At 39.8% G+C, this 27554-nt stretch overlaps 1 protein-coding gene across 5 annotated transcripts in view; it reads left to right on the plus strand.

Moving 5' to 3' along the window:
- Positions 1–35: 35 nt before the first annotated feature.
- med30 (mediator complex subunit 30) overlaps positions 36–27554 on the plus strand; it is a 40084-nt gene continuing 12565 nt past the window's right edge. Inside the window, exons 1-4 of one of the 5 annotated variants that reach the window (XM_043688991.2) lie at positions 36–159; positions 6179–6387; positions 15876–16034; positions 21927–22037. In XM_043688991.2, coding sequence (XP_043544926.1) covers positions 6217–6387; positions 15876–16034; positions 21927–22037 — 441 coding nt within the window. In that variant the 5' untranslated portion in view covers positions 36–159; positions 6179–6216. Of the gene's footprint in view, positions 160–2349; positions 2639–4820; positions 4839–6178; positions 6388–15875; positions 16035–21926; positions 22038–27554 lie in introns of those variants that run through there. The other 4 variants (XM_043688994.2, XM_043688992.2, XM_087986049.1 and 1 more) reach the window with 4 other exon arrangements.

Below are 27554 nucleotides of genomic sequence, written 5' to 3' on the forward strand. Positions count from 1 at the left end.
GCGGATGAGCGCAGCGCGCAGGCGCGGCTGCCGGGGGCTGGGCATAGTGCGCAGGCGCGGGTTGCAGTGTCGTACATGAGCCAGCCGGTGAACCGAGTGCCAATGAGCCGCGCTTTTGGTTCCTTTCTCTGGACTGGGAATCTGAGATGAGGTTGGGTTGTGAGTATTGAGACGAATAACGTTTCAGCAGTGGCACGGCGTTTAGAGATCGAAGCGGCTGTGCCCGTTCACGTCTTGTCGCGGCTGGCGTTCTGGGCACCTTCATGGCTGAAAGCATTGACGTCCAGTTCAGACAGATACCAGCCTTATATTTTTATATATTGAAAAGTTTCACAGTTTGTGAGGGAAGTGGGTCCGTGTGTTTAGGAAGCATTTGTCAGGGGATAGTAATTCGGTTGGCATCAACCTGCTGATGTTTGATTTTAGTGTAAGCGGTCTCCCCATTAAAAAGCGAGGAGCCGTGTTCCCCTAACTTTGTCCAGCCCAGTCCAACACCGGCTCCTCCAGATCATGTGCTGACCTATTGAGGGTCACACTCCATTGGGGTGAGGGTCTTCCCTCTACCGTCAGCTCAGGCCAGCTATCACATGTGGGCATATCCATAACGGTTGCACTTCATGTATTCTCACTGCCTTGTCACATACAGAAATAAGAGAATGGTTGAGTCTATTTTACTTGAAATTCCCTTTTTCTTCTGCACCCATCTTCGCTCCTCTCCTCTTCCACCACACGCGCACACTTTGGGATGGGGGAACTTCATATCTCTTTCATTACTGGCTTAGGAACAATATTTACAGCTCACGCAACAATCTTTGAGAATTGCATTTACATCAGGGCTAGAATGTTTGCATAGGTATCTAAATAGGCCCTATTCATTTAGATTGCTATTAACTATGTTGCCATTGACACCATTTTAAATATTGGTGGCCTGAAGGAATTGCAGCTGAGTTTCTGACCCGGTTTCTCAGGCAATGATAAACCCTTTGAGGAATGCCTGTTTGTCCTCCATACAGAGCATATCTAATGCAAGTATGTGCTTGACATCTGCTGTCTTCTACGTTTTCTTTTGAGGCTCTGAAATGTCTCTCGTGTTATTTCTCAGCCTGCACACTAATTAAACTTCATAAAATAGTGACTTGCTTCTCCCCATACCCTAAACTACTTTAAATTACCTAGAAATAGATACATGTGGAAAACTGAAACCAATTAGTTTTATATTGGAAGCTTTTTCACCAGAGGAGATATTGCTGTTTATTTGAGTGAAAAAAATGGTCAGAATTGAAACACACAGGTTGATATTAGTTATTGTAATTTATATAGTGGAAGATAAGAATATTTATTGGAATACTGTAGATAGTGAGAATTAGGAATAGACTGTTCAGCCCCTCAGCTTGTTTTGCCATTCACTGCAATCATTGATTTCATTTCCGCTTCAACTCCACTTTCCTGTCTGCTCCCTGTAACCCTGCAAAGTGTTTAGTTAAAAATCTGTCTGCACAAATTTACAATGTCTATACTTCCCACTGCCTCGAGGAAGCAGCCAACATAATCAAAGACCCCTCCCATCCTGGTTATATACTCTATCAGCAGAAGATCAAAAGTTTGCAAACATGTACCAGGTTGAAGAACAGCTTCTTCCCAGTTATTGGACTTGTGAATAGACCTCTCTTATTATAATTGATCTTTCTCCTGTGCCTTCCCTGTAGCTGTAAAGATATACTCTGCGATCTGTTATTTTACCATGAGGTACTTAACAAGGTATGATTTGTCTGGATAGCATGCAAAACAATACTTTTCACCGTATCTCAATTCATGTGACAATAATAAACCAAATCCAATCTATCCTGGAATCAACCATACTCTGGGATGATGAATTCCACAGGTTCACAACTCTTTCAGAAAAGTAAATTCCCCTCACATCTGTTTTAAATCTGCAACTCCTAATCCTAAAATTATTACCTCTCATTCTATATTTTATTTTGTCAATTCCTTTTACCATCTTCTATAAGTAGGGTAGAGATGACTAAGCAAAAATTAAAGGAAAGGATTAAAGTTTTCTTTCTTAGGTTTTGAAGATAAAAGATTAAATAGACAAAATAGTTTTGGAAGAAAATCCAAAAGGAAGGGAAAATGCTTTAACGTACATATGGAATGTGGGTGTCACAAGCAAGGCCAGCACAGCATTTATTGCCCATCCTCAGTAACAGGGTGTACATTTGCTCGCTGAGTTGTAGGTTTGATATCCAGAAATTTCATTACCTGCGTAGGTAACATCATCAGTGGCAACCTCCAAGTGAAGCAAAGCTGTTGTCTCCTGCTTTCTATTTATATGTTTGTCCTGGATGGGGTTCCTGGGGTTTGTAATGTCATTTCCTGTTTATTTTCTGAGATGTTGATAGATGGTATCTCGATCTGTGTGTTTGTTTATGGCATTGTGGTTGGAGTGCTAGGCCTCTAGGAATTCTCTGCATGTCTTTGCTTAGCCTGTCCCAGGATAGATGTGTTGTCCCAGTCGAAATGGTGGTTTTTTTCCTCCGTGTGTAGGGCTATGAGGGAGAGAGGGTCGTGTCTTTTTGTGGCTAGCTGGTGTTCGTGTATCCTGGTGGCTAACTTTCTTCCTGTTTGTCATACAGTTCTGGTGAGTCGAAGAGTATCCATTTCTGCTGTTCCTATGAACAAACTCCATCAAACTTGATGGATTTGAATGCAGACCGCACACAATTTTTGACAATAAGAGTTGTGGACACGTATATGTTGTGTCTGCATTAGTCGTAATAAAGAACCATGCATCCAGCTTTGCTGTTAATCATGTTTGCTAAAGTGGGAGCACAAAATTACATTGAGACTGATTGATTATTTTAGTGGGTAAACCTGTGTTGTTACTGATGTATTTCATTGCATGTAATTGTGAGGTTATCCATTTTGGTCCAATAAAAGAAAGATCTGAGTATCAGGAATATCAAAATCTTGCAACAATTATACATAGTATTCCAGATATGTTCTCAGTAAAACCTTGTGCAATTTTAGTCTATTTGCTTAAGCTAAGGTATACTTGCACTGGAGGTAGTGCCTTGAAGATTCAATAAACTTCCCCCTGGAATGTGGTGTTTGCCCAATGATGAGGCTATAGACAATAGGTAATAGGTGCAGGAGTAGGCCATTCTGCCCTTCAAGCCTGCACCACCATTCAATATGATCATGGCTGATCATCCTTAATCAGTTTCCTGTTCCTGCCTTATCTCCATAACCCTTGATTCCACTATCCTTGAGAGCTCTATCCAACACTTTCTTAAATTAATCCAGAGACTGGGCCTCCACTGCCCTCTGGGGCAGAGCATTCCACACAGCCACCACTCTCTGGGTGAAGAAGTTTCTCCTCATCTCTGTCCTAAATGGTCTACCCCGTATTTTTAAGCTATGTCCTCTGGTTTGGCACTCACCCATTAGCGGAAACATGTTTCCTGCCTCCAGAGTGTCCAATCCTTTAATCATCTTATATGTCTCAATCAGATCCCCTCTCAGTCTTTTAAACTCAAAGGTATACAAGCCCAGTCGCTCCAGTCTTTCAGCATAAGGTAATCCCGCCATTCCAGGAATTGACCTTGTGAACCTACGCTGCACTCCCTCAATAGCTAGAATGTCTTTCCTCAAATTTGGAGACCAGAACTGCACACACTACTCCAGGTGTGGTCTCACCAGGGCCCTGTACAGCTGCAGAAGAACCTCTTTGCTTCTATACTCAATCCCTCTTGTTATGAAGGCCAGCATGCTATTAGCCTTCTTCACTACCTGCTGTACCTGCATTCTTACCTTCATTGACTTGTGTACAAGAACACCCAGATCTCTTTGTACTGCCCCTTTACCGAAATTGATTCCATTTAGGTAGTAATCTGCTTTCCTGTTCTTGCCACCAAAGTGGATAACCATACATTTATCCACATTAAACTGCATCTGCCATGCATCTGACCACTCACCTAACCTGTCCAGGTTGCCCTGTAATCTCCTAACATCCTCCTCACATTTCACCCTGCCACCCAGCTTAGTATCATCAGCAAATTTGCTAATGTTATTGCTAATACCATCTTCTATATCATTAACGTATACTGTAAAAAGCTGCAGTCCCAGCACTGATCCCTGCGGTACCCCACTGGTCACTGCCTGCCATTCCAAAATGGAGCCGTTTATCACTACTCTTTGTTTCCTATTAGCCAACCAACTTTCAATCCAAGTTAGTACCTTGCCCCCAATACCATGCGTCCTAATTTTGCTCACTATGCTCACCATTTAGGACAGAGATGAAGAGAAACTTCTTCACCCAGCGAGTGGTGGCTGTGGGGAATGCTCTGCCCCAGAGGGCAGTGGAGGCCCAGTCTCTGGATTCATTTAAGAAAAAGTTGGATAGAACTCTCAAAGATAGTGGAATCAAGGGTTATGGAGATAAGGCAGGAACAGGATACTGATTAAGGATGATCAGCCATGATCATATATGCAAGTTGGACCCACATTGTCTGGGATTTAGAAGAATGAGAAATAACCTCATTGAAACATGCATGATTCTGAAAGGACTTGATAAGCATGATCATATTGAAATGATTGACCAGGCTCAACAGGGTTTATGATCTGGCAACATCTGCCGAGGGAGAGAGTTTACATTGAGTCCAGTCACACTTCTTCAGATGTTGGACTTGAAATATTAACTATGTTTCTCTCTTCACAGATGCTGCCAGACCTGCTGAGTTTCAAAAGCAAATTCAGTTTGTGTTTGTCTCAGATCTCCAGCATCCTCAATTCTTTGCTTTATTTTAGGATTATGGTCTACTCCTACATCTATTTCTTGTGTACGTGTATTAATTAATTGGTGTAAAGCTAGAACAGTGGCAATCCCAAAGGATTTAGGGTTTCACATATACAAATCACTTAAGTTATTAAAGACAAACAATAATCAAATTCTAAGGGAGGAATTTAGCTACAGGTATACAAAACCCTCATGTTAGGCCTTAGCTGAAGTACTGTATAGATTTATGGGCACTGCAGGTCAAAGGATGAATTAACCTTGGAACATGCGCAACACAGATTTTCCAAAATATTACCAGAAATCAAGAATTAGATTGAGCTGAGGTTACATCAGTTAGACTTGTGATTCATGTAAGATTTAAATTATCATTTGATCGATGGTTTTAAAACTGGAATAGACAGAGACCTTAGCTGGTAGTGCAGTCTAGAGCAATATAATCTTGCAATGAGAGCCACAGGAGTATTATGCCGCAGTGGTAGGTTCCGTATTTCTGGGTCAGGAGGTCTGTGCTCAAGTCCCATCTGCCTCAGGTGTGTAATGATATGTTTGAATCGTTTGATTGAATTAGGTCTGATAATAGATATTTTCATTCAGAAGAGAAATTAGGAAACATTTATTCAAAACAGGGCTGGTAGTAGAATAGGAGAGTCTCTCTCAAAAAACAGTAGATGCTAGTTGAAGTAGTTTTAAATATGACGAAAAAGCTTTGTAAACCAAAGGTGCAAAATGTTACAGAGACAAAGCAGGTGGCTAGAGTTAAGATACCGTTGAGTAACAAATGACATAGTAGCTGCTTTTGTGTGTTTTATCTGAACCCTTAACTGTGACAGGCATCACCTTGAAAATAAAACCTAATATTAATTTTGTTTTTAACCAAAGGGTGGAACTGATGTAAGACCCTATTTATTTTGAGTAAAGTCCTGTTTCTTTTATCATCTGAATTCTTTAAGTTCTTACTTTTTTTAAATTAACAAACATGTATGTCACTAAATACCCACGTTTGCAGTTCATTGGGATAGCAATTGTGGACCTTGACACACATGGAGAAACTGCAAATTGTGCATGCGATTAGCACACGGAAATGAAATAGCGTGTATGCATGTGGGTAATGAGCCACAAGGGATTTTTTTGTGATGCAACACGTTCTGTGTTCTGGTCTTGTTAAGAATGTTTTTCTGTTAGCATCATCAGAACCTCTGAATATTTTACAGTTTTGTTATAATTACACTGTCAGATATCAAAATCAAGATTTCATGTTTTATTAATCATTAAACTAATATGCAGAAGTTGTGCAATGCAAACACATAGTATTCTTAATTTCTTTACTAAATTTTCATACCTTGAAATACTTATTGTCTTGTTTGTGCAAAATTCTTTCTGTAGCATTTTAATAACATTGACGTGTCAGAAGAAAGGGAGTCATGGCAACACCCCCAGTGCCTGGTACCGGGATGCCTGGAGCATTTTCTGGACCCCAGGGCCAGGCTGGTCGTGAAGTTAATACAGCTTCCCTCTGCCGAATTGGACAAGAGACTGTGCAAGACATTGTCTCGAGAACCATGGAGATATTCCAGCTTCTAAGGAACATGCAGGTCAGTGTTTTTTTTTTACCTGTGGTGTCATTGCAACACAGATGCAGTGAATGGTGCTAGAATTCTGAAGCTCTGCCGACTATCTGGCAGTCAGTGATAATAGGATTTATTGTAGAAGAATTGAAAAGAAAATTAGAGGATGTCTTTTCCCATAATAGGTAATTTCCACATTGAATACTACGCTGCAGGTTGCTTTAAATCCCGTAACTTCAACTTAAAAAGGAATTGGATTGATATTTGAAAAACAATCAAAAGGAGTGAGATGGGTTTAGGTGGTTTTGAGTAGTAAACCAGCACAAGCCAAATGCCCACCTCTGTGTTACAAATTCTCGTAATGTACAAATTGTTAGAATTTCAATTTGAGGATGAGCCTCAAAATCCAAAGCATGCTTGTTGTGTAAACCAGTTTCCAGCAGTTGATTAACTAACTATAAAGTACTGCATAATTTGCAGTATTCTGGGGTAATTTGACACAGTCCCATTGTAGAGGGACTTGTTGTTTATGTATGCAGTTACTTCATGTCTGGTTAGATCCAAATTGGAGACGTTATCAAAATGGCAACAGCAAGGGAACTGCATTTTGGGCTTTATAAAGTCATCGAGGTATACTGCATAGAAACAGACGCTTTGGTCCAACTCGTCCATGCCGACCAGATATCCAAAATTAATTCCGTCCTGTTTGCAAGCACTTGGCCCATATCCATCTCAACCCTTCCTATTCATATATCCATCCAGATGCATTTTAAATGTTGTAATTGTACTAGCCTCCACCACTTCCTTCAGCAGCTCATTTCAAACATGCACCACCCTCTGCGTGAAAAAGTTGCCCCTTAGGTCCCTTTAAATCTTTCCCTAAATCTATGTTCTCTAGTTCTGGACTTGCCTCAACCCAGGGAAAAGACCTCGTCTGTTTACCCGATCCATGACCCTCATCCTATAAACCCCTATAAGGCCACCCTCCAGCCTTTGACACTCCCAGGGAAAACAGCCCTAGCCTATTCAGCCTTTCCCTAAAGCTCAAACCCTCCAACCCTGACAACATCCTTGTAAATCTTGTCTGAACTCTTTCAAGTTTAACAACATCCTTCCAATAGGAGGGAGACCAAAATTGCACACAATATCCCAAAAGTGGCCTAACCAATATCCTGAACAGCCGCAACATGACTTCCCCCAATCCTACACTCGGTGCTGTGACCAATAAAGGAAAATATACTAAACGCCTTCTATCTTACTATCTTACCTACCTGCGACTCCACTTTCAAAGAACTGTGAACCTGCACTCTAAGGTCTCTTTGTTCAACAACACTCTTCAGGACCTTACCATTAAGTGTATAAGTTCTGCCCTGATTTGCCTTTCAAAATGCAGAACCTCATATTTATTTATATTAAACTCCATCTTCCACTTCTTGGTCCATTGGCCTATCTGATCAAGATCCCATTGTACTCTGAGGTAACCTACTTCGCTGTCCGCCCCACCTCCAATTTTGCTGACATCTGCAAACTTACTAACTATACCTCCTATGTTCACGTCCAAATCATTTATTATAAATGACAAAAGCAGTGGACCTAACACCACTGGTCACAGACCTCCAGTCTGAAAAGCAACCTTCCACCACCACCCTCTGTCTTCAACTTCAAGCCAGTTTTGTATCCAAATGGCTAGTTCACTTTGTATTCCATGTGATCTACCTTGCTAACCAGTTTCCCATGGGGAACCTTGTCGAATGCCTTACTGAAGTCCATATCGATCATGTCCACCGCTCTGCCCTCATCAATCCTCTTCGTTGCTTCTTCAAAAAGCTCAATCAAGTTTGTGAGACAAGATTTCTCTCTCACAGAGCCATGTTGACTATCCTAATCAGTCCTTGCCTAAACAAATACATGTAAATCCTGTCCCTCAGGATTCCGTCCAACAACTTGCCCACCACCAATGTAAGGCTTGCGAGTCTGTAGTTCCCTGGCTTTTCCTAATCACCTTTCTTAAATAGTGGCATCACGTTAGCCAACCTCCAGTCTTCCGAGACCTCATCTGTGGCTATTGATGATCCAAATATCTCAGCAAGGGGCCTAGCAATCAGATCCATCATTTCCCACAGAGTTCTAGGGTACACCTGATCAGGTCCTGGGAATTTATCCACCTTTTGTGCATTTTAAGACATCCAGCATCATCTCCTGTGTAATATGGACATTCTTCATGTTGTCACCATCTATTTCCCCATATTCTTTATGATGGAACTAACTATATCTTGAAGTGGCTGGTTTGATAAATTGACATGTTAAATTGATTTTACAGATAGTGATATAAATGTCCATGAGTGCCTGTTTCCTGGTTTTGCGAATAAGGGAGTAAATAAAGTTATCAGAGAATTTAATTTACTCTCTCTATGCTTTAAAGCTCCCACACGTTTGACCAGTGCTTCCAAATGAAACACCTATGTATTTAAGAACAGGTATTTCCTACTAGGTCATTTATTTTCTGTTTACATTTTTGAATCATTTTATTTTCTGAAAATTAAAAGGTTCCATTGCTCTGAAAAGTGCTGGTGTCAACTCAAAAATGATTCAAAATGAACAATCTCTTTCTATTCTGTTCCAGTTATTTTTTCATTGACTACCATTCACTTGCTGATTAATTAGACTGTTGTACTGCTGAATCCAGAATTGGAAAGTTCACAAATGAAATGTGCTGTGCTTATAAGCTCTCCTGATCTATGGGTGCAGAATTGCTGCAACAGCAGATTCTGTTATTGCAATATTTAGTGTGTAATGCTGTATAACAGCTGTGAAATAAATGTCAGTTTTTCATTTGCAGTGTAATACTAACACTCTTCTTTCTTTCATTTGCAAATGTGCTTTGGCTGGAGAGAAGCCAGACATTTTAGTCATCCCCCTGTTTCTCCCCTCGTCCTCCACCAAACAGAAACATGAATGCATGCACACGCACACCCCAAACCCCATCTTTACCTGGACTTTATAGCTACAAGATAAAGGGCTGGATATCTGCACTGTTGAGCTTGCAATACTGTGGTCACCACCTTAGGAAGCTATCTGTATCTTAATTTCACTAACTAGATTTTGGGTAGTTTTGTGAATTTTAAAAGAAGATAGAATTTTACATTCAGTCAGGTATATGATACTTGGGACTTAAAGCTTGTGTATTAAGAGTGCTGGCTAAAATATACTGGAGATATTTAAAAGGTGAAACAGTAGATAAGGAATACATTGTGGGAGGTGCTTCATAATTCTCATCAAAGATATATTCCACTTAGAAAATAGACTGCAAGAAAAATGAACCATCAATGGCCAATAAGGGACAATATTAAATTGAAGCAGAATGCACTCAATGTCACAAAGCTTAGTGCTACGTGAAAAGATTGAGAACATTTTAGAAACCAGCAAAGCATGAGAAAAAGTAACAGTAAATAAATAAGAACATAAGGAATAAGAGCAGGAGTAGACCATCTGGCCCCAGTTCATTATTCATACATTCATGCATGATCCTGCACCTCAACTCCACTTTTGCACCTGCATCCATGTCTCTGCATTCCCTAAGAGACCAAGAATTTGTTTCTCTGAATTAAACATACTTAATGTCAGGCATCCTCAAATAGAGAAGATTCACAAATGAGCTTTTAATGTATAATTATTGCCTTTGTGTGACTGAGCTTTTGTGTCTTGGATTCCCTAGCTAGAGGAAGTAACATCTGTCTTCCGGACTCATCACATCAGTATATAATATATTTCAATGATCTATTCTTTCATCTAAACCTCAGCAAATATAAGCCAAATTTACTTAGTCTGTCATCATATGAGAGCCAGGAACGAATTTAGTGAACCTTCACTGTACTACCTCCAATACAAGGAGATATTTCCTTAAATATAAGAGACCAAAACTGCATACAATATTCCAGTTCTGATCTCATCATATCTCTGTAAAATTCTAGGAAGTTTTCTGTATTCTTATACTCTGTTATGCTTGCAATAAAGGCCAACATGCCATTTGTCTTCCTGCTAGCCTGACGTAGCTGCTTATGAACCTAACATGATAGAAGAAAATAGACAGTTAGAATTTTTAGAGTATAAAAAGCAAAGTGATTGTTTCACCCTTAAAGGATAAAGTGGTAGAGATTTTGAGCAAATAATTTGTGTCAGTCTTCATGGTGGAATACACGCAATTTACCTCAGTGACAGAAATCAGGGAACGAATACGAGGATGGAATTTGAAATAATTATCATCACTACAGACAAAATGCTAGACAGTCTAATTAGACTAAAGACTAACAGGTCCCCTAGACCTGATGTCCTACATTTTGGGACTTCAAAAGAAGTGGCTGCAGTGATGCATTGGTTGTAGTCTTCTAAAATTTTCGAGATCCTGGAAAATCCCAGTAGTAAGCTGAAAGCAGTAAACTATGAGCCAGTTTGCCTAACGTTTTTTTATTGGGAAAATTCTGGAACCAGTATTGTGTTTGGAAGGGAAACCATAATATGATTAAGCAGAGTCAGCTTGGCTTTATGAAAGGGAAATCAAATGTGCCAAATTTGTTGGACGACTTAGGTTAAAGGAGGTTAAAGCAGGTTAGTTAAAGGAGAACGAGTACATTTGTAGTGTATTTGCATTTATAAACAGCATTTAATAAGGTGCCACATGAAATGTTACTGTGCTTTTAATATACTTTTCTAATCAGCCTGTTCAGAGATGTTATTATACAGCTCTGGAGCAGATGGTCCTGATCCCAGGTCTCCTGGCCCAGAAGTAAGGGCACTACCATTGTGCCACAAGAACTCTAGTTACTGTGATTTCTAAGAGCTCATGGTATTTAGGGTAATGTGTAGCATGGATAAAAGATTGGCTAATGAACAGGAAACCGACTCTGGACAATTTGGTAATTTTTTCTCTTCGCAAACTGTAACTAGTCTGCAGCCTCAACTACTTACTATCTATGCGAACAAGTTGTATGAAGAGATGCACTGCAGCCACATTTACTGATTTTTCTTTTTAAAAAGTTATTTCCAGGATAGAGACCATTGCTGACGAGGCTAGCATTTATTACACATTGTTAATGACCCTTGAGAATCTGCTGCTTTGCACCGTCAGGGGTAGTGCTGTTAGGAAGGGCATTCCAGGCATTTTACCCAACAGTGAAGAAATAGAGATACAGTTTCAAGCCAGGATACTAGAGGTGAACTTGCATGTGATGGTGTATTATAGTCCCAGCTGATGGTAGTATTGGACAAGTCAGATAACAGAATGAAACCTGACTTGATATTTAAATTTTTTCTGTTCAGTTAATTTGGTTTATCACCAAAACATATTCACATGAGGATTTTCTTTAATAACAGAAGTTTAATACATAAAAGAAGCAAAATAAACCAACCAAATAAGCATAGTAGACAGTTAGAAAGATCTCAAAACAATATTTCAAACTGTTTTCCAATACTCTGTAGAGATTCAAATTCAGAAATGATGCCCTTCTCTCAACTCTTCAGAATTCTTACTAACTGGCACCTTATAGTGTATCTGCCATGGATGATAAAAACAATTCAGTGAGTCAATTAAATTCAAATCTACTGACATGAACTTCACACACATCTGAGTCTAAATTTTCAGTTTCTCAGTTCTAATAACCTGCAGATTTCTAGCCAAACTCTGCTGCTTTGGAAGCTTTAAAACTAAAACATTCTGCTAAGATGATTTGTTGCTTGCATTAGCCTGAACTATTTATGACAGAGAAACTAAATTTTTTTTTTCTAAATTTAACTCTATCTTCTGAACGGACTTTTTAAACCTTTAGTTTAAAACCCAAATTCTAAGAAAGGCATTTATATATGTTATATGTCTTTCAGCACAGATGTTCCTATGCATCTGCTATCTTTTGTCCTTCTGGATGACTGAGCTGACAGATTTGGAAGGTGCTGTTGAAGGAGCTTCTGCAGTGTGTCTTATAGATTGTACATACTGCTGCAACTGTGTTTTGGTGATTGAACATTAAAGGTAGTGAATGGTATATTAGTAATATGGACTAATCTATCTTGGATGGTGTTAAGCTTCTTGAATATTATTGGAACTGCACTCATCAAGAAGTGTGGATGCTCCTTATTTGTGCCTTGTATATGGTGTACAGGCATTGGGGGAAAAAGGTAATGAGTTGTATGCTGCAGAATTCCTTGCCTCTGACCTGTTCTTGCAGCCATCGCATGTCTGTGTCTGATCCAATGTGCTTCTGGTCAACAGTGACTAGCAGTGGAGAATTCTGTAGTGGTGATGACATTGAATTTCATATGGTGTGATTGTTAGATCCTCTACTTTTGGAGGTGGTTACTGTCTGGCATTTCTGTGGCACGGACATTACTTGCCACTTACTTGTCTGAACCTCATTATGGAGGAGAAAGTGAGGTCTGCAGATGCTGGAGATCAGAGCTGAAAATGTGTTGCTGGAAAAGCGCAGCAGGTCAGGCAGCATCCAGGGAACATAAGCCCTTCCTGAAGAAGGGCTTATGCCCGAAACGTCGATTCTCCTGTTCCCTGGATGCTGCCTGACCTGCTGCGCTTTTCCAGCAACACATTTTCAGCTCTGAGCCTCATTATCATGACTGAGATGCTAAATCAATAATTTGCTATGATGGACACGGACTGCTTCAGTATCTGAGGGATCTCAAATAGTGCATTCATCAGTGAGTCTGCACATGACTGCAATTCTTCTCAAAAGATTTGTATTCTTTCAATATTCCATCTAGGAAGGACCTTGGTGCAAGGTTTGTACAGCAGTCTCATCAGAAGCTACTTAAAGGTCCAAATAAAGGATATAAATTACCTTCATCCCTCAATCTGGTAACCCTAACAAAGAATTCCTACCAGTTTATTAATGCACGGTGTATCTATGGCTGAGTTCCAGTCTCTGTCAGGCTAGTTTGAGTGTGTGAACAATAGTCTCACTTAGCCAGCTCTATTCTGTAAGTAACCTCTGGTAGCTGATATCTGCAATAGTAATTTCATTTGTTTTAAAACTCTTTGTTCTCTTCAAGATCATGTATTCACTTAAATCTTGGTAACTTCTTTGTAAACAACGTAATGTATAAATTAGTGGGAACGGAATCAAATGTGTAAAGGGGCAATGGTAGGCAACTAAAACAACTGAAATAAAATGAACTGCAGATGCTTGAAATCTGAAACAAAAATTTCTGGAGCAACTCGGGTCTGGCAACAAGAGAGAAGCAGAGTTAACATGTCCTGTCCAGTAGCCTTTCTTCAGAACCAATATCCTCTAGGAATGAGTGAAATTTATGTTGTTGACAGGGTAAGGGGTTTGGCAAGGAGTGAGTGGATAGGAGATGGAGAGTAGAGGTGGGGGGTGGGGGTTGGAAATAGGCCGAGTTTTTATTTCTTAGAGAATTGAAGTTTGAGGGGTGACTTTGAGGTTTATAAAATCATGAGGGGCATGAAAAGGGGAATAGCAAAGGTCTTTTTTCCACGGTAGGGACATTCTTAAGGTGAGCGGGGAAAGATTTAAATGGGACCCGAGGGACAACCTTTTCACACGGGTTGGTTTGTAGAATGAACTGCCAGAATAAGTGGTAGATGCAGATTCTGTTACAACTAAAAGATATTTGGACATATACATGGATAGGAAAGGTTGAGAAGGATATGGGCCAAATGAGGGTAAATGGGACTTTTGTAGCTTGACAAACACAATTTAGTGTTATGCAAGCTATATGAGCTTGAGACACAAGTTTGCCCAGTACCATCCATGTGTAGATCAGCTTCCATTCAATGGTGCTGGTAAGGACCTTACCAGTTAGACAAAGGGGTGCTGTAACACCTGTTCCATGGCTTATAATGTGAGAGATTGGCACCGGTAGGATGAAATAGAAGTTAACATTTGGTTCTGGCATGTTGTAGAGGGGATACTTCTGGAGATATAACATGACTGAGATGCTAAATTAATAATTTGCATCTGTCCTCACTAGAGGAAGATGCTGCTAATGTCACCATGTAGATAGAATGTGTAAAATAAATTAGATAAAATAGAAATAGATTGATTTAATTAAATACTGCACTTAACAATACTTAGAATATTTTTAAAAAACCAACTGGTCTATAGAAGATGCATTTTAAATTGCTGATAGTAAGTTAAATGACTTTCAGACTGGGGAGAGTTATGCAGAGTGATTGAAATAGGTAGATTCATAGCTGCAGGGTAGATGAATAGATTCATAAGGCAGAGAAATGTAAAGTGATGCAATTTAATTTGAAAAAGGGGAAAATAAACAAAATTGTATAATTTTAGCAATGGAAGAGAACAGTGTGGCACCAAGCATGTAGTTTTATATTGCTCTTGAATAATTGCAATGGCTGTTTTAAGTGAAAATAAATGCATGAGACCTTTTGCTTAATGCATGGAGTATAGATTAGAGAAGTGAGGAAGTTATGTTGAATCTTTATAAGTCGTTGGTTAGGTGCTCGCTGAAGAAATGTCAGTCTGGGAACTACACTTAAGGAATATTGGAAAAAGTGCAGAGGATATTTACTCTAACAGTCAAGGATAAGGGACTTAACTTACTTGGGAAGATTAGAAGCTGATAAGATAATCATTGAATAGAAAAAGTCAGAGAGTTGTACAGCACAAAAACAGACCCTTCAGTCCAACTCCTCCATGTCAATGAGGGATCTGCTCAAGAATGACAATTTCTGTTTGAGAACCTGGTGAGGAAATAATTTCCACTGCAAGGAGGGTCTGTAACCTGAGAGGGGACATTTAAAGAAATTGACAAAAATAACATGAATATGTAAAATGCAGCTGACTGGTACATTTTGTTTCTGATTTTTGACTCCTGTACTTTTTAGCTGTATATAAGGGAAGAAGGGGTTCTGTGTATGGCAATGGATGTCATATTGTAATTGTCCCTCAAGTCAGGCACATAACTGCCAGGATTTTTGGAGATGGAGAGGGATCTTGTTGACAGTGAAGTCTGGTAAATAACTTCTTTAGCATGGTCATCACTTTAATCTCTGACTGTTTTTACGTTTCTTAATGTTATTATCTTTTCCTGGTGAACACAACCCTCCATTTTCTCCCCAGTATTTGAACAATAGTTTTTTTTTTGCTTTTGAAATATTGAATTATATCCCGTAGGTCTAACCTGTCAAGAAAACATAATTTTGTCACCGTACTTAGATTATTCTAAGTTTTCCTCCTACCTGCAATTCAGCTAAAGAAATCCTGTTCTTTCTTCAGCAATGTGCTTTTTGTTTGTATGCTGACATTGCAAACCTTATGATTAAAGTGCATTCTGCCGAAACTGAATGCAAGTGTTGGCATCAGTAAACTTAAGAAAAATATCGGTCAACAAATAACACCCAGTGATTTCTGTGAGAGCACCACATGGTAGTGTTTTGGTTAGTTGCAAGGATTTGTTAATGAATTGCTAAAGATAATGTTTATTTTTTAAATACAAAAATCTTTCAATTTATGCTATCTGCATTTCAGTTGCCAAATGGTGTATCATATCACGCTGCCACCCATCAGGATAGGCAGGGGAAGCTGCAAGAGCACCTTCGACAGCTCTCTGTGCTGTTCAGGAAGTTGCGACTAGTCTATGACAAATGTAATGAAAATTGTGCTGGCTTAGATCCTGTCCCGATGGAGGTAAGAACTATATAGAGTTGGTTAATGCTGCCTTTAGAGGGCAACTGACAGAGGTACAGAAAATAATGAAGCATTTAGTATATCCTGGTCAACTCAAGGTGGATATAAATATGTATGAATGTGAGGCGAAAGCAACTGCTCATGTTCACTTCCTTGTCAACACTTCCTTGCAGTTGTATCTGTAGTGACTTATCTAATTTAAATTCTAATTTATTCAAAGATCTCTCTCTTTTGCATTGAACCATGTGTTATGGTGAATTCCAGCTTGTATTTTGAACGTAAGTTGTTATTACTGTCTTACATTTTCAGCCAGCATTGTCTGGGCCACAGTCCACACAATATTATCCTGAAACATAAATGCAGAATCCAACTCAAACTTGGGTGTTTTTGACCAATTATCCTAACACCCGAGATGGTGAAAGCTGCAGCATATTTTACAGATTGTAATCTATGGCTCTGTGAAAATGGAGAGAGGCCCCAAGTGGTAGGTCGTTTCAATTTCATAGTAGTAGATTATGCCTTGCTAATATGCCAGACTTCTTTGAGCTGAACAAAATTATTATGTGAAGACTATCCATCAATTTTTTTTATAAACATTTCCCCAAAAGGTTTTTTGGAGCTTATGATTATTGCCAAACTAACTATGCTGTTCGAAAACTGTCCTATGATGTCACTCTGAATTAATTGGAAGAAATGACTTCTTCAAATGGTTTAGTTGATTACTTGGAGTCATAGAGTCAGAGATGTACAGCACGGAAACAGACCCTTCAGTCCAACTTGTCCATTCTGACCATCTAATCTAGTCCCATTTGTCAGCACTTGGCCAATATCCCTCCAAACCCTTCCTATTCCTATACCCATCCAAATGCCTTTTAAATGTTGCAATTGTACCAGCCTCCACCACTTCCTCTGGCAGCACATTCCATATTCCACCCTCTGCATGAAAAAATTGCCCTTTAGGTCCGTTTCATACCTTTCCCCTCTCACCCTGAACCCGTGCCCTCTAGTTCTGGACTCCTCCACCCAGGGAAAAGACTTTGTCTATTTATCCTATTCATGTCTCCCATGATTTTATAAACCTCTTGAGGTCACCCCTCAGCCTTTGCTCCATGGAAAACCGATCCAGCCTAGTTAGCCTCTACCTATAGCTCAAATCCTGCAATCCTGATAACATCCTTGTAAGTCTTTTCTGAACCCTTTCAAGTTTCACACAGCACCTGAGACCCGGGTTCAATTCCCGCCTCAGGCGACTGACTGTGTGGAGTTTGCACGTTCTCCCCGTGTCTGCGTGGGTTTCCTCCGGGTGCTCCGGTTTCCTCCCACAGTCCAAAAGATGTGCAGGGTCAGGTGAATTGGCCATGCTAAATTGCCCGTAGTGTTAGGTAAGGGGTAAATGTAGGGGTATGGGTGGGTTTCGCTTCGGCGGGTCGGTGTGGACTTGTTGGGCCGAAGGGCCTGTTTCCACACTGTAATGTAATCTAATCTAATCTAATCTAATCTAATCTAAAACTTGCACACCACCGACATCAGGCTCATTGGTCTATCATTCCCTGGCTTGTCCTTACCACCTTTCATAAATAATGGCACCACATTAGCCAACTTCCAGTCTTCTGGCACCTCACCTGTGACTATCGATGATACAAATAACTCTGCAAGGGGCCCAGCAATCACTTCCCTAGCTTCCCACAGAGTTCTAGCATTCACCTGATCGGATCCTGGGGATTTATCCACCTTTTGTGTTTCAATTCATCCAGCACCACCACCTCTGTAATATGGACATTTTTCAAGATGTCATTATCTGTTATCCCACATCCTGAATGTAGGTTTGCTCACTGAGTTGAAAGGTTTGTTTTCAGACATTGCATCACCATACCATGTAACATCTTCTGTGAATCTCCGGATGAAACACTGGTGGTGTGACCTCTTCCAACCGTCATGTTGTCATGGTCTAGCGATGGAGGAGTCCAAGGACCTGCATGTCCTTGGTGGTGTGGGAGGGGGAAGTTAAAGTGTTGGGCTACGGGGTGGTTGGGTTGGTTGGTCCGGGTGTCCCAGAGGTGTTCTCTGAAACGTTCCGCAAGTAGGCGGCCTGTCTCCCCAATATAGAGGAGGCCACATCGAGTGCAGCGGATGGAATAGATGATGTGTGTGGAGGTGCAGGTGAATTTGTGGCGGATATGGAAGTGTCCCTTGGGGCCTTGGAGGGAAGTAAGGGGGGAGGTGTAGGCGCAAGTTTTGCATTTCTTGCGGTTGATGGGAAGGTGCAGGGAGTGGAGGTTGGGTTGGTGGGGGGTGTGGACCTGACGAGGGAGTCACAGAGGGAGTGGTCTTTTCGGAACGCTGATAGGGGAGGGGAGGGAAATATATCCCTGGTGGTGAGGTCCGTTTGGAGGTGGCGGAAATGACGGCGGATGATACATTGTACATGGAGGTTGGTGGGGTGGTAGGTGAGGACCAGTGGGGTTCTGTCCTGGTGGTGATTGGAGGGGCAGGGCTCAAGGGTGGAGGAGCGGGAAGTGGAAGAGATGCGGTGGACGGCATCGTCGACTACGTCTGGCGGGAAATTGCCAGATCATGGCAACACGACGGTTGGAGGAAGAGCGCCTCATCTTCTGCCTGGGAACCCTCCAACCACAAAGGATGAACTCAGATTTCTCCAGTTTCCTCATTTCCCCTTCCCCCACCTTGTCTCAGTCAAATCCCTCGAACTCAACACCGCCTTCCTAATCTGCAATCTTCTTCCTGACCTCTCCGCCCCCACCCCACTCCGGCCTATCACACTCACCTTGACCTCCCTCCACCTATCGCAATTCCAACGCCCCTCCCCCAAGTCCCTCCTCCCTGCCTTTTATCTTAGCCTGCTGAACACACTTTCCTCATTCCTGAAGAAGGGCTAATGCCCGAAACGTCGATTCTCCTGTTCCTTGGATGCTGCCTGACCTGCTGCGCTTTTCCAGCAACACATTTTCAGCTCTGATCTCCAGCATCTGCAGTCCTTTTTCCATAGACATACCAAACATAGACTGCCATGGTGTTAAGGGTTTAGATGGAGAGGAATTTAAGTGTGTAGAAGAAAATTTTCTGATTCAGTATGTGCATGTACCTACTAGAGTAGTGCAAAACTTGACCTACTCTTGGGAAATAAGGTAGGGCAAGTGACTGAGATGTCAGTAGGGGAGCACTTTGGGGCCAGCGACCATAATTCTATTAGTTTTAAAATAAAGATGGAAAAGGATAGACTAGATCTAAAAGTTGAAGTTCTAAATTGGAGAAAGGCCAATTTTGATTGTATTAGGCAAGAACTTTGAAAAGCTGATTGGGGGCAGATGTTCGCAGCTAAAGGGACAGCTGGAAAATGGGAAGCCTTCAGATATGAGATAACGAGAGTGCAGAGACACAGTCTGTTCCTGTTAAAGTGAAAGGAAAGGCTGGTAGGTATAGGGAATGCTGGATGACTAGAAAAATTGAGGGTTTGGTTAAGAAAAAAAAGCATATGTCAGGTATAGACAGCTGAGATCGAGTGAATCCTTAGGGTATAAAGGCAGTAGGAGTATACTCAAGGGAAATCAGGAGGGCAAAAAGGGGACATGAGATAGCTTTGGCAAGTAGGGTTAAGGAGAATCCAAAGGGATTCAATAAATACTTTAAGGACAAAAGGGTAACTAGGGAGAGAATAGGGCCCCTCAAAGATCAGCAAGGTAGCCTCTGTGGAACTACAGGAGATGGGGGATATGATATGCCAAAGCACTTTATAGCTGATTAAGTACTTTTACTATCCTGTTATTGTAATGGGGAAGAAATGTTTCTGTGAAGTTATGGATGCACAAGCAGCAATGTGTTTAAAAACCGATCTGTTTTAGAGATGTTGATTGCAGGTTAAGTGCTTCCTAGGATACTGGAAGAACTTCCCCACTATTCTTCTGTAGTTCTATGAGATATTTTACCACCAACACCTAAGAGGGCAGATGTGATCGCCCTCTAATATGTCATTTTAAAGATGTTAACATAGTGCATTATTGAGGTGCAAGTTCAAGTTTCTGCTGTACGATGTGAACCTACAGCCTTCTAATTGGCAATCAACTGGGACTGAAGATTCGGTAGAATATTTTTTTAAAAAACCAAAGAATGAACAAAAGATTAAAAAGAGGAACGAAGTAGAGTATAAGAGAAAGCTAATTAGAAATATAACAATTAATAGTAAAAGTTTTTATAGATATTTTTAAAAAGTTAAAGTGCGCGTTCTTTCTATAAAGTGACTCTGGGGAATTAATAGCAGATACTAAGGAGATGACAGATGAACAGTCATTTTGCAATGTCTTCATTATAAAAGATACAAACAACATCCCAGAAATAGATGTAAATCAGAAAAATGAGCCACCCAAAATTAGCAATCACCAGCGAATTGGCTGTTGAGATAGTTTGATGCATTATCCTGAATTTTCAAAAAATCCCTAGGTTCAGAAAAGGTTCCATTAGGTTGGAAAATAGTGAAAATAGCCGACGTTACAAGTAATTGTTTTCCCCTGTGCAGACTTCTGAGATCTGTGTTTAACAGCTTCTGCCATTGGAAGTCAATGTGTCAGCATGTCAGAATGCACAGGATCTCTGCACAGTTGTACAGCCTAGAGTGAATGCTGAATGTAGCAACTTAATTCAAAATCAAGGGGTGCAGATGGCAGGAAACTGTTAGAAGATATTAGTGAAGATATATTAACAAGGCAATAAAAAAATCAAGGTAATCAACAGAGTCAACATGTGAAAGGCAGATGATGTTGAATCAATTTATTTAAGTTTCAAAGAAGTAAGGTGCTGTGGCTAAACAAGAACTGGTGGTTGTACCGTACTTAGATTTCCAGAAGGAGTTTTATACTATATCATATCAAAGGCTATTGTGAAAAATGAAAGCTGTTGATGTACATGTATCAATATATTGCATGCACAGAAGATTGGCTAGCCAACAGAAAACAGTCGGCATAAATCTGTCAGTTTCTGTTTGGAGAGATGTTAACAATAGGTGTGCCCCAGGGCAAAGTGCTGCAACCACAATTTTCTAGAATTTATGTAAATGACTAGGATGAAGAGACTGATGATCTCGTTACATTTGCTGATAACAAGGACTTGAGCAATAACCCTCTTTGTTTTTCACTTTTTCTTTATGTTGACCTACACAACAGACGAGTTGAATTGGGGCTAACTGCCTGATATACTCTTTGGCTCCTTTGGCAAGCCACAGTAGCACAGATTATATGAAAATTTAATTCAAAAGTGACTAAGCTCCAAACTTGGTATAGTGCTTCAGAAATCTGAATAAATATTGCTCCATCAAATTGCTGTTCTATGTTACATTATATTTTAAAAATAAACCTTGTTTTCAAAGCATTGTCAATGTTTTGACAATATTTTAAAGTGGGTGAATAGCAACATTACAAGGCACAGAAATGCAAGTTTTAAGACCAAAAAACATTCCTGTGAAAGAACAACAGTGGGAATTTGGTAGATTAAGGGTAGGCACTGAAATACTTGGTCTTGTTACACTGGTTAAACAATGATAGTTCCGTAGTTAAGGATCAGACCTTTATGGGATATTTTTCTGCCAAAGAGAAAACAAAAAAATGAAATGCTTCTTCCCTGTTGGATTGGTTGAGGAAAATATTTACAAGGATTAATTGGCAGTTGCTGCAATGTTATTTAGAACAGACAAGGTCTCCATTTAATGCATTATTAAGTACTTTCTGAACCGTTTTGAGGCAGCATGTTAGAGATCCTCCAGATGGCGCTTGATCATGCAATTCAAGTAAGTAGTAATATTGCTTACTGTGCAGAAGCTACAGTGGCTACACTGGGCTTGGGGTAGAAAGGTGATTAAATTAAAGTTTTGCTATGTGTCCACAGCAACTCATTCCTTATGTGGAAGATGATAATACAAAACATGAAGACCGTAGCTTGTTGAATCAACTCCGCTTAGCAAACGAAGAGAGGCGGGAAATTGTGGAGGTAAATAAGGTACAGCAACATTTTTTATTGACAATTTCATTAAAATATAGTTACACAAGTTTTGTTACTTTGCTGTTTTAAGCTGAGTTTTAATGTTCATAGTTTAATGCACAACTGCAATGGAAAATGATATTTGTTTTGCACTCATGATGAGCGAGAGAAAGCCTTTCCATTATGTACATCCAGTGTCTGTGTTGTATAATTTTTGGATGAGAAACTGTGACCTGTAACACATCTTAAGACCGATCTTAGAAAAGTGACATGTACCTCGTTGATATTTACTGTGGGGAACGACTTAAAAGCCAGGGAACTTGGGGAAATAAATATTTTATGTCTTGAAAAGTGTTCATGATATAAAAGAAGAAGTACTGGAGGTCTTAAACACACAAAAGATAAACCCTGAGACCGGATCAGGTATACCCTAGAACCTTAAGGGAAGCTAGGGAAGTGATTGCTGGGCTCCGTGCCAAGATATTTATGTCAACGATAGCCACAGGTGAGGTGCTGGAACACTGCAGGTTGACTAATGTGGTGCCATTATTTAAGAAAGGTTATAAGGAATAGCCAGGGAACTATAGACTGATGTGCCTCATGTCAGTGGTATGTAAATTGTTGGAGGGGATTCTGAGGGACAGGATTTACATATGTTCGAAAAGGCAAGGACTGATTAGGGATAGTCAGCATGGCTTTGTGCATGGGAAATTGTCCTACTAGCTTGATGGAGTTTTTTTTTGAAGAGTCGACAAAGAAGATTGAAGGCAGAGTGATAGATATTATATATATGGACTTCAGCAAAATGTTTGACAAGATTCCGCATAGTAGACGAATTAATAAGATTAGATCGCATGGGTTTCAAGGGGAGCTAGTCAGTTGGATACAAAATTGGTTTGAAGTAAGGAGATACGTGGTGGTGGTGGTGGAGCGTTGTTTTTGAGACTGGAGGCTTGTGATCAGTGGTGTGCCACAAAGATCAGAGCTGGGTCCACTGTTTTTCATATATAAATGATTTGGATGAGACCACAGGAGGCATGGTTAGTACGTTTGCAGATGACACCAAAATAGGTGGTGTTGTGGACAGTGAGGAAGATCATCTCAGAGTACAACAGGACCTTGATCTAATAGACCGAGGAGTGGCAAATGGACTTTAATTTAGATAAATGTGAGGTGTTGCATTTTGGTAAGGCAAACCAGGGCAGGACTTGTACAATTAATGGTAGGGTTCTGGGGAGTTTTGGTCGAATAAAGAGACCGAAGGGTGCAGTTGCATAGTTCCTTGAAAGTAGAGTCGCATGTAGGTGGGGAGGGGGGGGGGGTGAAGAAGGCGCTTGCTTTTATTGGTCATAACATTGACTACAGGAGTTAGGAAATTACGTTGCGGCTGTACAGGACATCAGTGACGCCACTTTTAGAATAGTGTGTATAATTCTGGTTGTCCTTCTACAAGACCGATGTGGTTAAACTTGAGAAGGTGCAGAAAACAATTATAAGGATGCTGCTGGGATCGGGGGGTGTGGGGTTTGAGATATAGGGAGAAACTGAATAGGCCATGGCTGTTTTCTGTGGAGCGTTGGAGGGACCAGGTCAAATTGGGATGTCTGGTCAGTGTGGATGAATTGGACCAAAGAGTCTGTTTCTGTATGACTCTGTGGTGTGATATTTGTTACTGAAACTGTCATGTAGTCTTTAACTGAGATTTTAGCTAGCAGAGGAGAGAGATTTCATTTGCCCAGGCATCATTCTAGAAGTCAAAAGAAAGTGAATTCACCCTGTGGTGCCATATCCGCTCCCTTTTCATTGCTGCTGTTAAAGTTTATTACTGTGCTTAAAGTGGTAGGTCGGTCTAGAGAGATTACCTTTTGTTCAAAGTACTTTGTTTTATGGGGAAAATAAGTTTGTATTTTGTTTCCTGCTGACTGAGATCTTTTAAAATTGAGTCTGCATTCCTGCTGTTTCATGATACCTGTAATTGGAGCATATTCATTCTGGAACAGCTGAGGTGACCAATACAAGTATCTTCTGTAGATAATAAATGTAGCTAAAACAAATAAGCTTTCGTTTTGTTGTGGTGTAGTTTTCTAATTTTAAAAATAATGTCTCTCAGCACTAACAATTGAGGTGAAGCTTCAAATCTGATGAAAGGACATAATAAATTTTTAACAGATTTAAAGACCATTCAACATATCGATAAGTTTCCCTCAAAACAGAAACCGAAAGAAATGCGGATGCTGTAAATGAGAAACAAGAACAGATATTGCTGGAAAACCTCAGCAGGTCTGGCAGCATCTGCAATGAGCAATCAGTGTTAACATTTCAGGTCCAGTTCTAAGGAAGGGTCACTGGACCCAAAACGTTAACTGATTTCGCTTCATAGTTTCGCCCAAGATCCTTATTCTTTTTAAATTCACTTTTTTTTCCCCCCCTTCAGCTTTATCCACCTCCATTACAATTTTAGGGAGCAGTTAAATTCTTTAATCTTCCTCCCTGAGGAAAAACACGTCTTTTAAAATATGTCAGTTAATCCCAAGCTACCATCTGCTTGCCTGCTCTCCAGTGAAGCCGGCAGGGGTGAGAGGGGTCCTCTTTCTTCTTCTTTTCTGTTTGTGGTATGTGAGTGTTGAACTTGTGAACTTTAGTCCCAAGCTCATTATCTAATTTATACAACTTGTTTGTTTTGACCTTATCTACATCTTTTCTGTAAAAGAAAGCAAACAGTGTTCTGTTTCTCCTTTGCCTTTTCTTCAGGAGAATATTTTGTATATTCTGATTCTGCCGCCTTCATACTTTTAAGTGTGGGTGGGGTGGGGGTGGGGGGAGTTTGAGTCAATCTGTCAACATCATCTGGGTAAAACTGATAATATTTTCCCCTCCAACATTTCATAACTCCATCATTCAGTATAATTAAACCGAAATCCCGGGTGGTAATTTAAATTTGTGGGTAACTGGCAGTCACAAGTTTTGAACTCGTGCTTGGTCCATGGTAATAAAGATTATTGCTATGTGTATTAATGCAAATGTAAGATCTCATTTTTATTAAAAAGATCGTTTGCTCACATGATAACACACAGAACAGAAATTAATGATATTTACTCAAGTATGTATTAACTTGGATTGTGACATCAGTGCCTCATTTTTAAAAAAAATAAATCTAGTTAAGCAAAACCTGAAGCTAATTTATTACATAAAAATGATCTTTGTTTAAAAAGTTGTTCAGTTTGTTCAGCAGCTACCAAAAAGTTTCAAATGTGAAGTTTAAACATCTGTTAATGTCACTGAGCGGTTGTAATCAATCATTCTTTGCTAATGGCATTCCTAGAATTGCAAAGCATTGACCAAACATTTTCCAAAATGTTAGATTGGGCAGAAACAGTCATACATTTTTCTTTGTTAAATCCTGATCCATCAGCTTACTGATAACACTTGTAAATCTGTCTTTATAGCTTTGCTTTTAAACAGTGCCAATACCACCGAGCCGAACCAGCCATTAAGCACCAGAACTTTTCTCTTGTGGAATGATTTGCCTTTCTGTTCCTTGCTATTGGAAAGTGTTCATACCTGATCCAAAGCTTTAGTACGGCGTATTTATTACTTGAGCTGTGTCTAAAATGTTAAAGATTAACCCGTGCCCTTCAAAAATTTAAAGGCTTTAAAATATATACACACACAATGCTGAGATTTGCAAACCATATTTTGGCTTGTACTCTGAGACTTTACTACTAATAAGGATGAAACATTATATTAATTACTGCACCTTTAGGGAAGTTACTTAATGATCCATAGAACATACAACTAGATAATTTTATTTTGAGTCATAGAAAACGCAAACAGACCCATCAGATCACCTTGTCAATGCTGGCCAAGTTTCCTGAACTAGTCCCATTGCCCTCTAAACTTTCTTATCCAAATACCTGTCCAAATGTCTTCTAAATGTTGGAATTGTCTCCACCTTTACCACCTCCACTGGCAGCTCTTTCCATATATACACCATCCTCTGTGTAGTAAAAATTTATCCCTTTGGTCCCTTTTAAATCTTTTCCTTCTCACCTTAAACCTATGCCCTCTGGTTTTGGACTCACCTACCCTGGGGAAAAGAGCTTGGCTATTCATCTTATCTATGCCTTTCATTTTTTTCTAAGGGGTTCACCTAGGAGTTTTTGTAGATGCTTTCAAATTCCTTGTCCCTTTGCCATTCCTCCTGTGTGAACCTAAATAACTCTGCTAACCCACCTGATGATCACTGCAGAGATTTATTGTTGTCCTGACATTTTTGACTTTCAAATGCGGAGCAATAACCCTAGCTACTTCTCTCTTTTCCCAACCAAAGTATATCATGATCAGGTGAAACTTCTTTACTGCTAAACTCTGCTGCAATGCAATTGAATCTGTAATAATTGACTGTTTCACATCATAAAATGAAGGTTGAAACGTTTACAAAAATATAAACCAATTGATTAGTGCCTGAAAAACATCTCTAAACTATACACCATACAGTCCACTAAGAAACATCCCTAACCAGTCTAAGGCCAGCATTACAGTATTAACTGAATTTAATTATTCCTTTTTATCTTACCCTAATTTTGGTAGATAAAGAAAAAAAGATTTTTGATTTGACATAAGCCTATATCTCAGGCTAAACTATTATTTTAAACAAAGGATGGAAGATGTTTACCATGTATATGTTTGGAATTTGTTGGATCCCAGATATCTGATCAATTCAGATGTTAGCCTAGTCTCTCTCCTTACGGTAAAGCAGCTTCAGACCACAAAAGGTGGATTTATGCAACATTTCTGTCAGAGATTTTTGTTGTGTAGAAACTTAAGATTCCTTGGAATTCCAGACCTTGACAAGAGCACTATACAGTGATCTGGGAAGTGTTTTGTTGGTGTCTTTATTTGTACTCTGTAGCTTATGTGAGTGCCTTTCATGAGAAATGCATGAGACTGGAGTGCTCCAGTAGTAAATAGTCTTAACCATAAAGAGGATCAATATGTTAGCAGCACAATGGCCACAAATGTTATTGTAAGATTCAAACCTATCTGAAGTATTTTTGGCTTTTATTTTGGGATTAAATATCAGAAATTAACAGTTTTTGTGATCTTTTGACCAATGTGTTTATAAAAAAAATTCCAGATATAGTTTTTAACATTTGTTAAACGATGGATACATTTAAAGGAATTCTATTTCAGCTTAATTTGGTATCACAGGTTCTGAGCACACTCTTATGCTTATGTCATGAACTCACTCCTGATTTATGTTCTGTTTGTGATCTTCATTATCTGTGTCAAAATGCTTACTTTAAGCAGGACAGTAAATTCCTGAACTTGAATGTACAATGTCTACAATGTGCAGGAGGTACGAGGCCCAAAGCTATCTACCTTCCAGGAGGGTGATACAATCAGTGGGCAGCTCTTCCCAGGGTTTTTCCTCGCTACACTCTGGCTAGTTAAAGAAAACAATGGTAGAAGTCAGGAAACTTAATTTGGAAATTCAGAAAAAAAACGTGGAAAAGAAAAATGAAAACGCTGTAA

Source organism: Chiloscyllium plagiosum, unplaced genomic scaffold, assembly GCF_037043375.1.
Source record: "Chiloscyllium plagiosum isolate Xiang-an unplaced genomic scaffold, Cpla_swu_hap1 HiC_scaffold_4, whole genome shotgun sequence".
NCBI classification, from domain to species: domain Eukaryota; kingdom Metazoa; phylum Chordata; class Chondrichthyes; order Orectolobiformes; family Hemiscylliidae; genus Chiloscyllium; species Chiloscyllium plagiosum.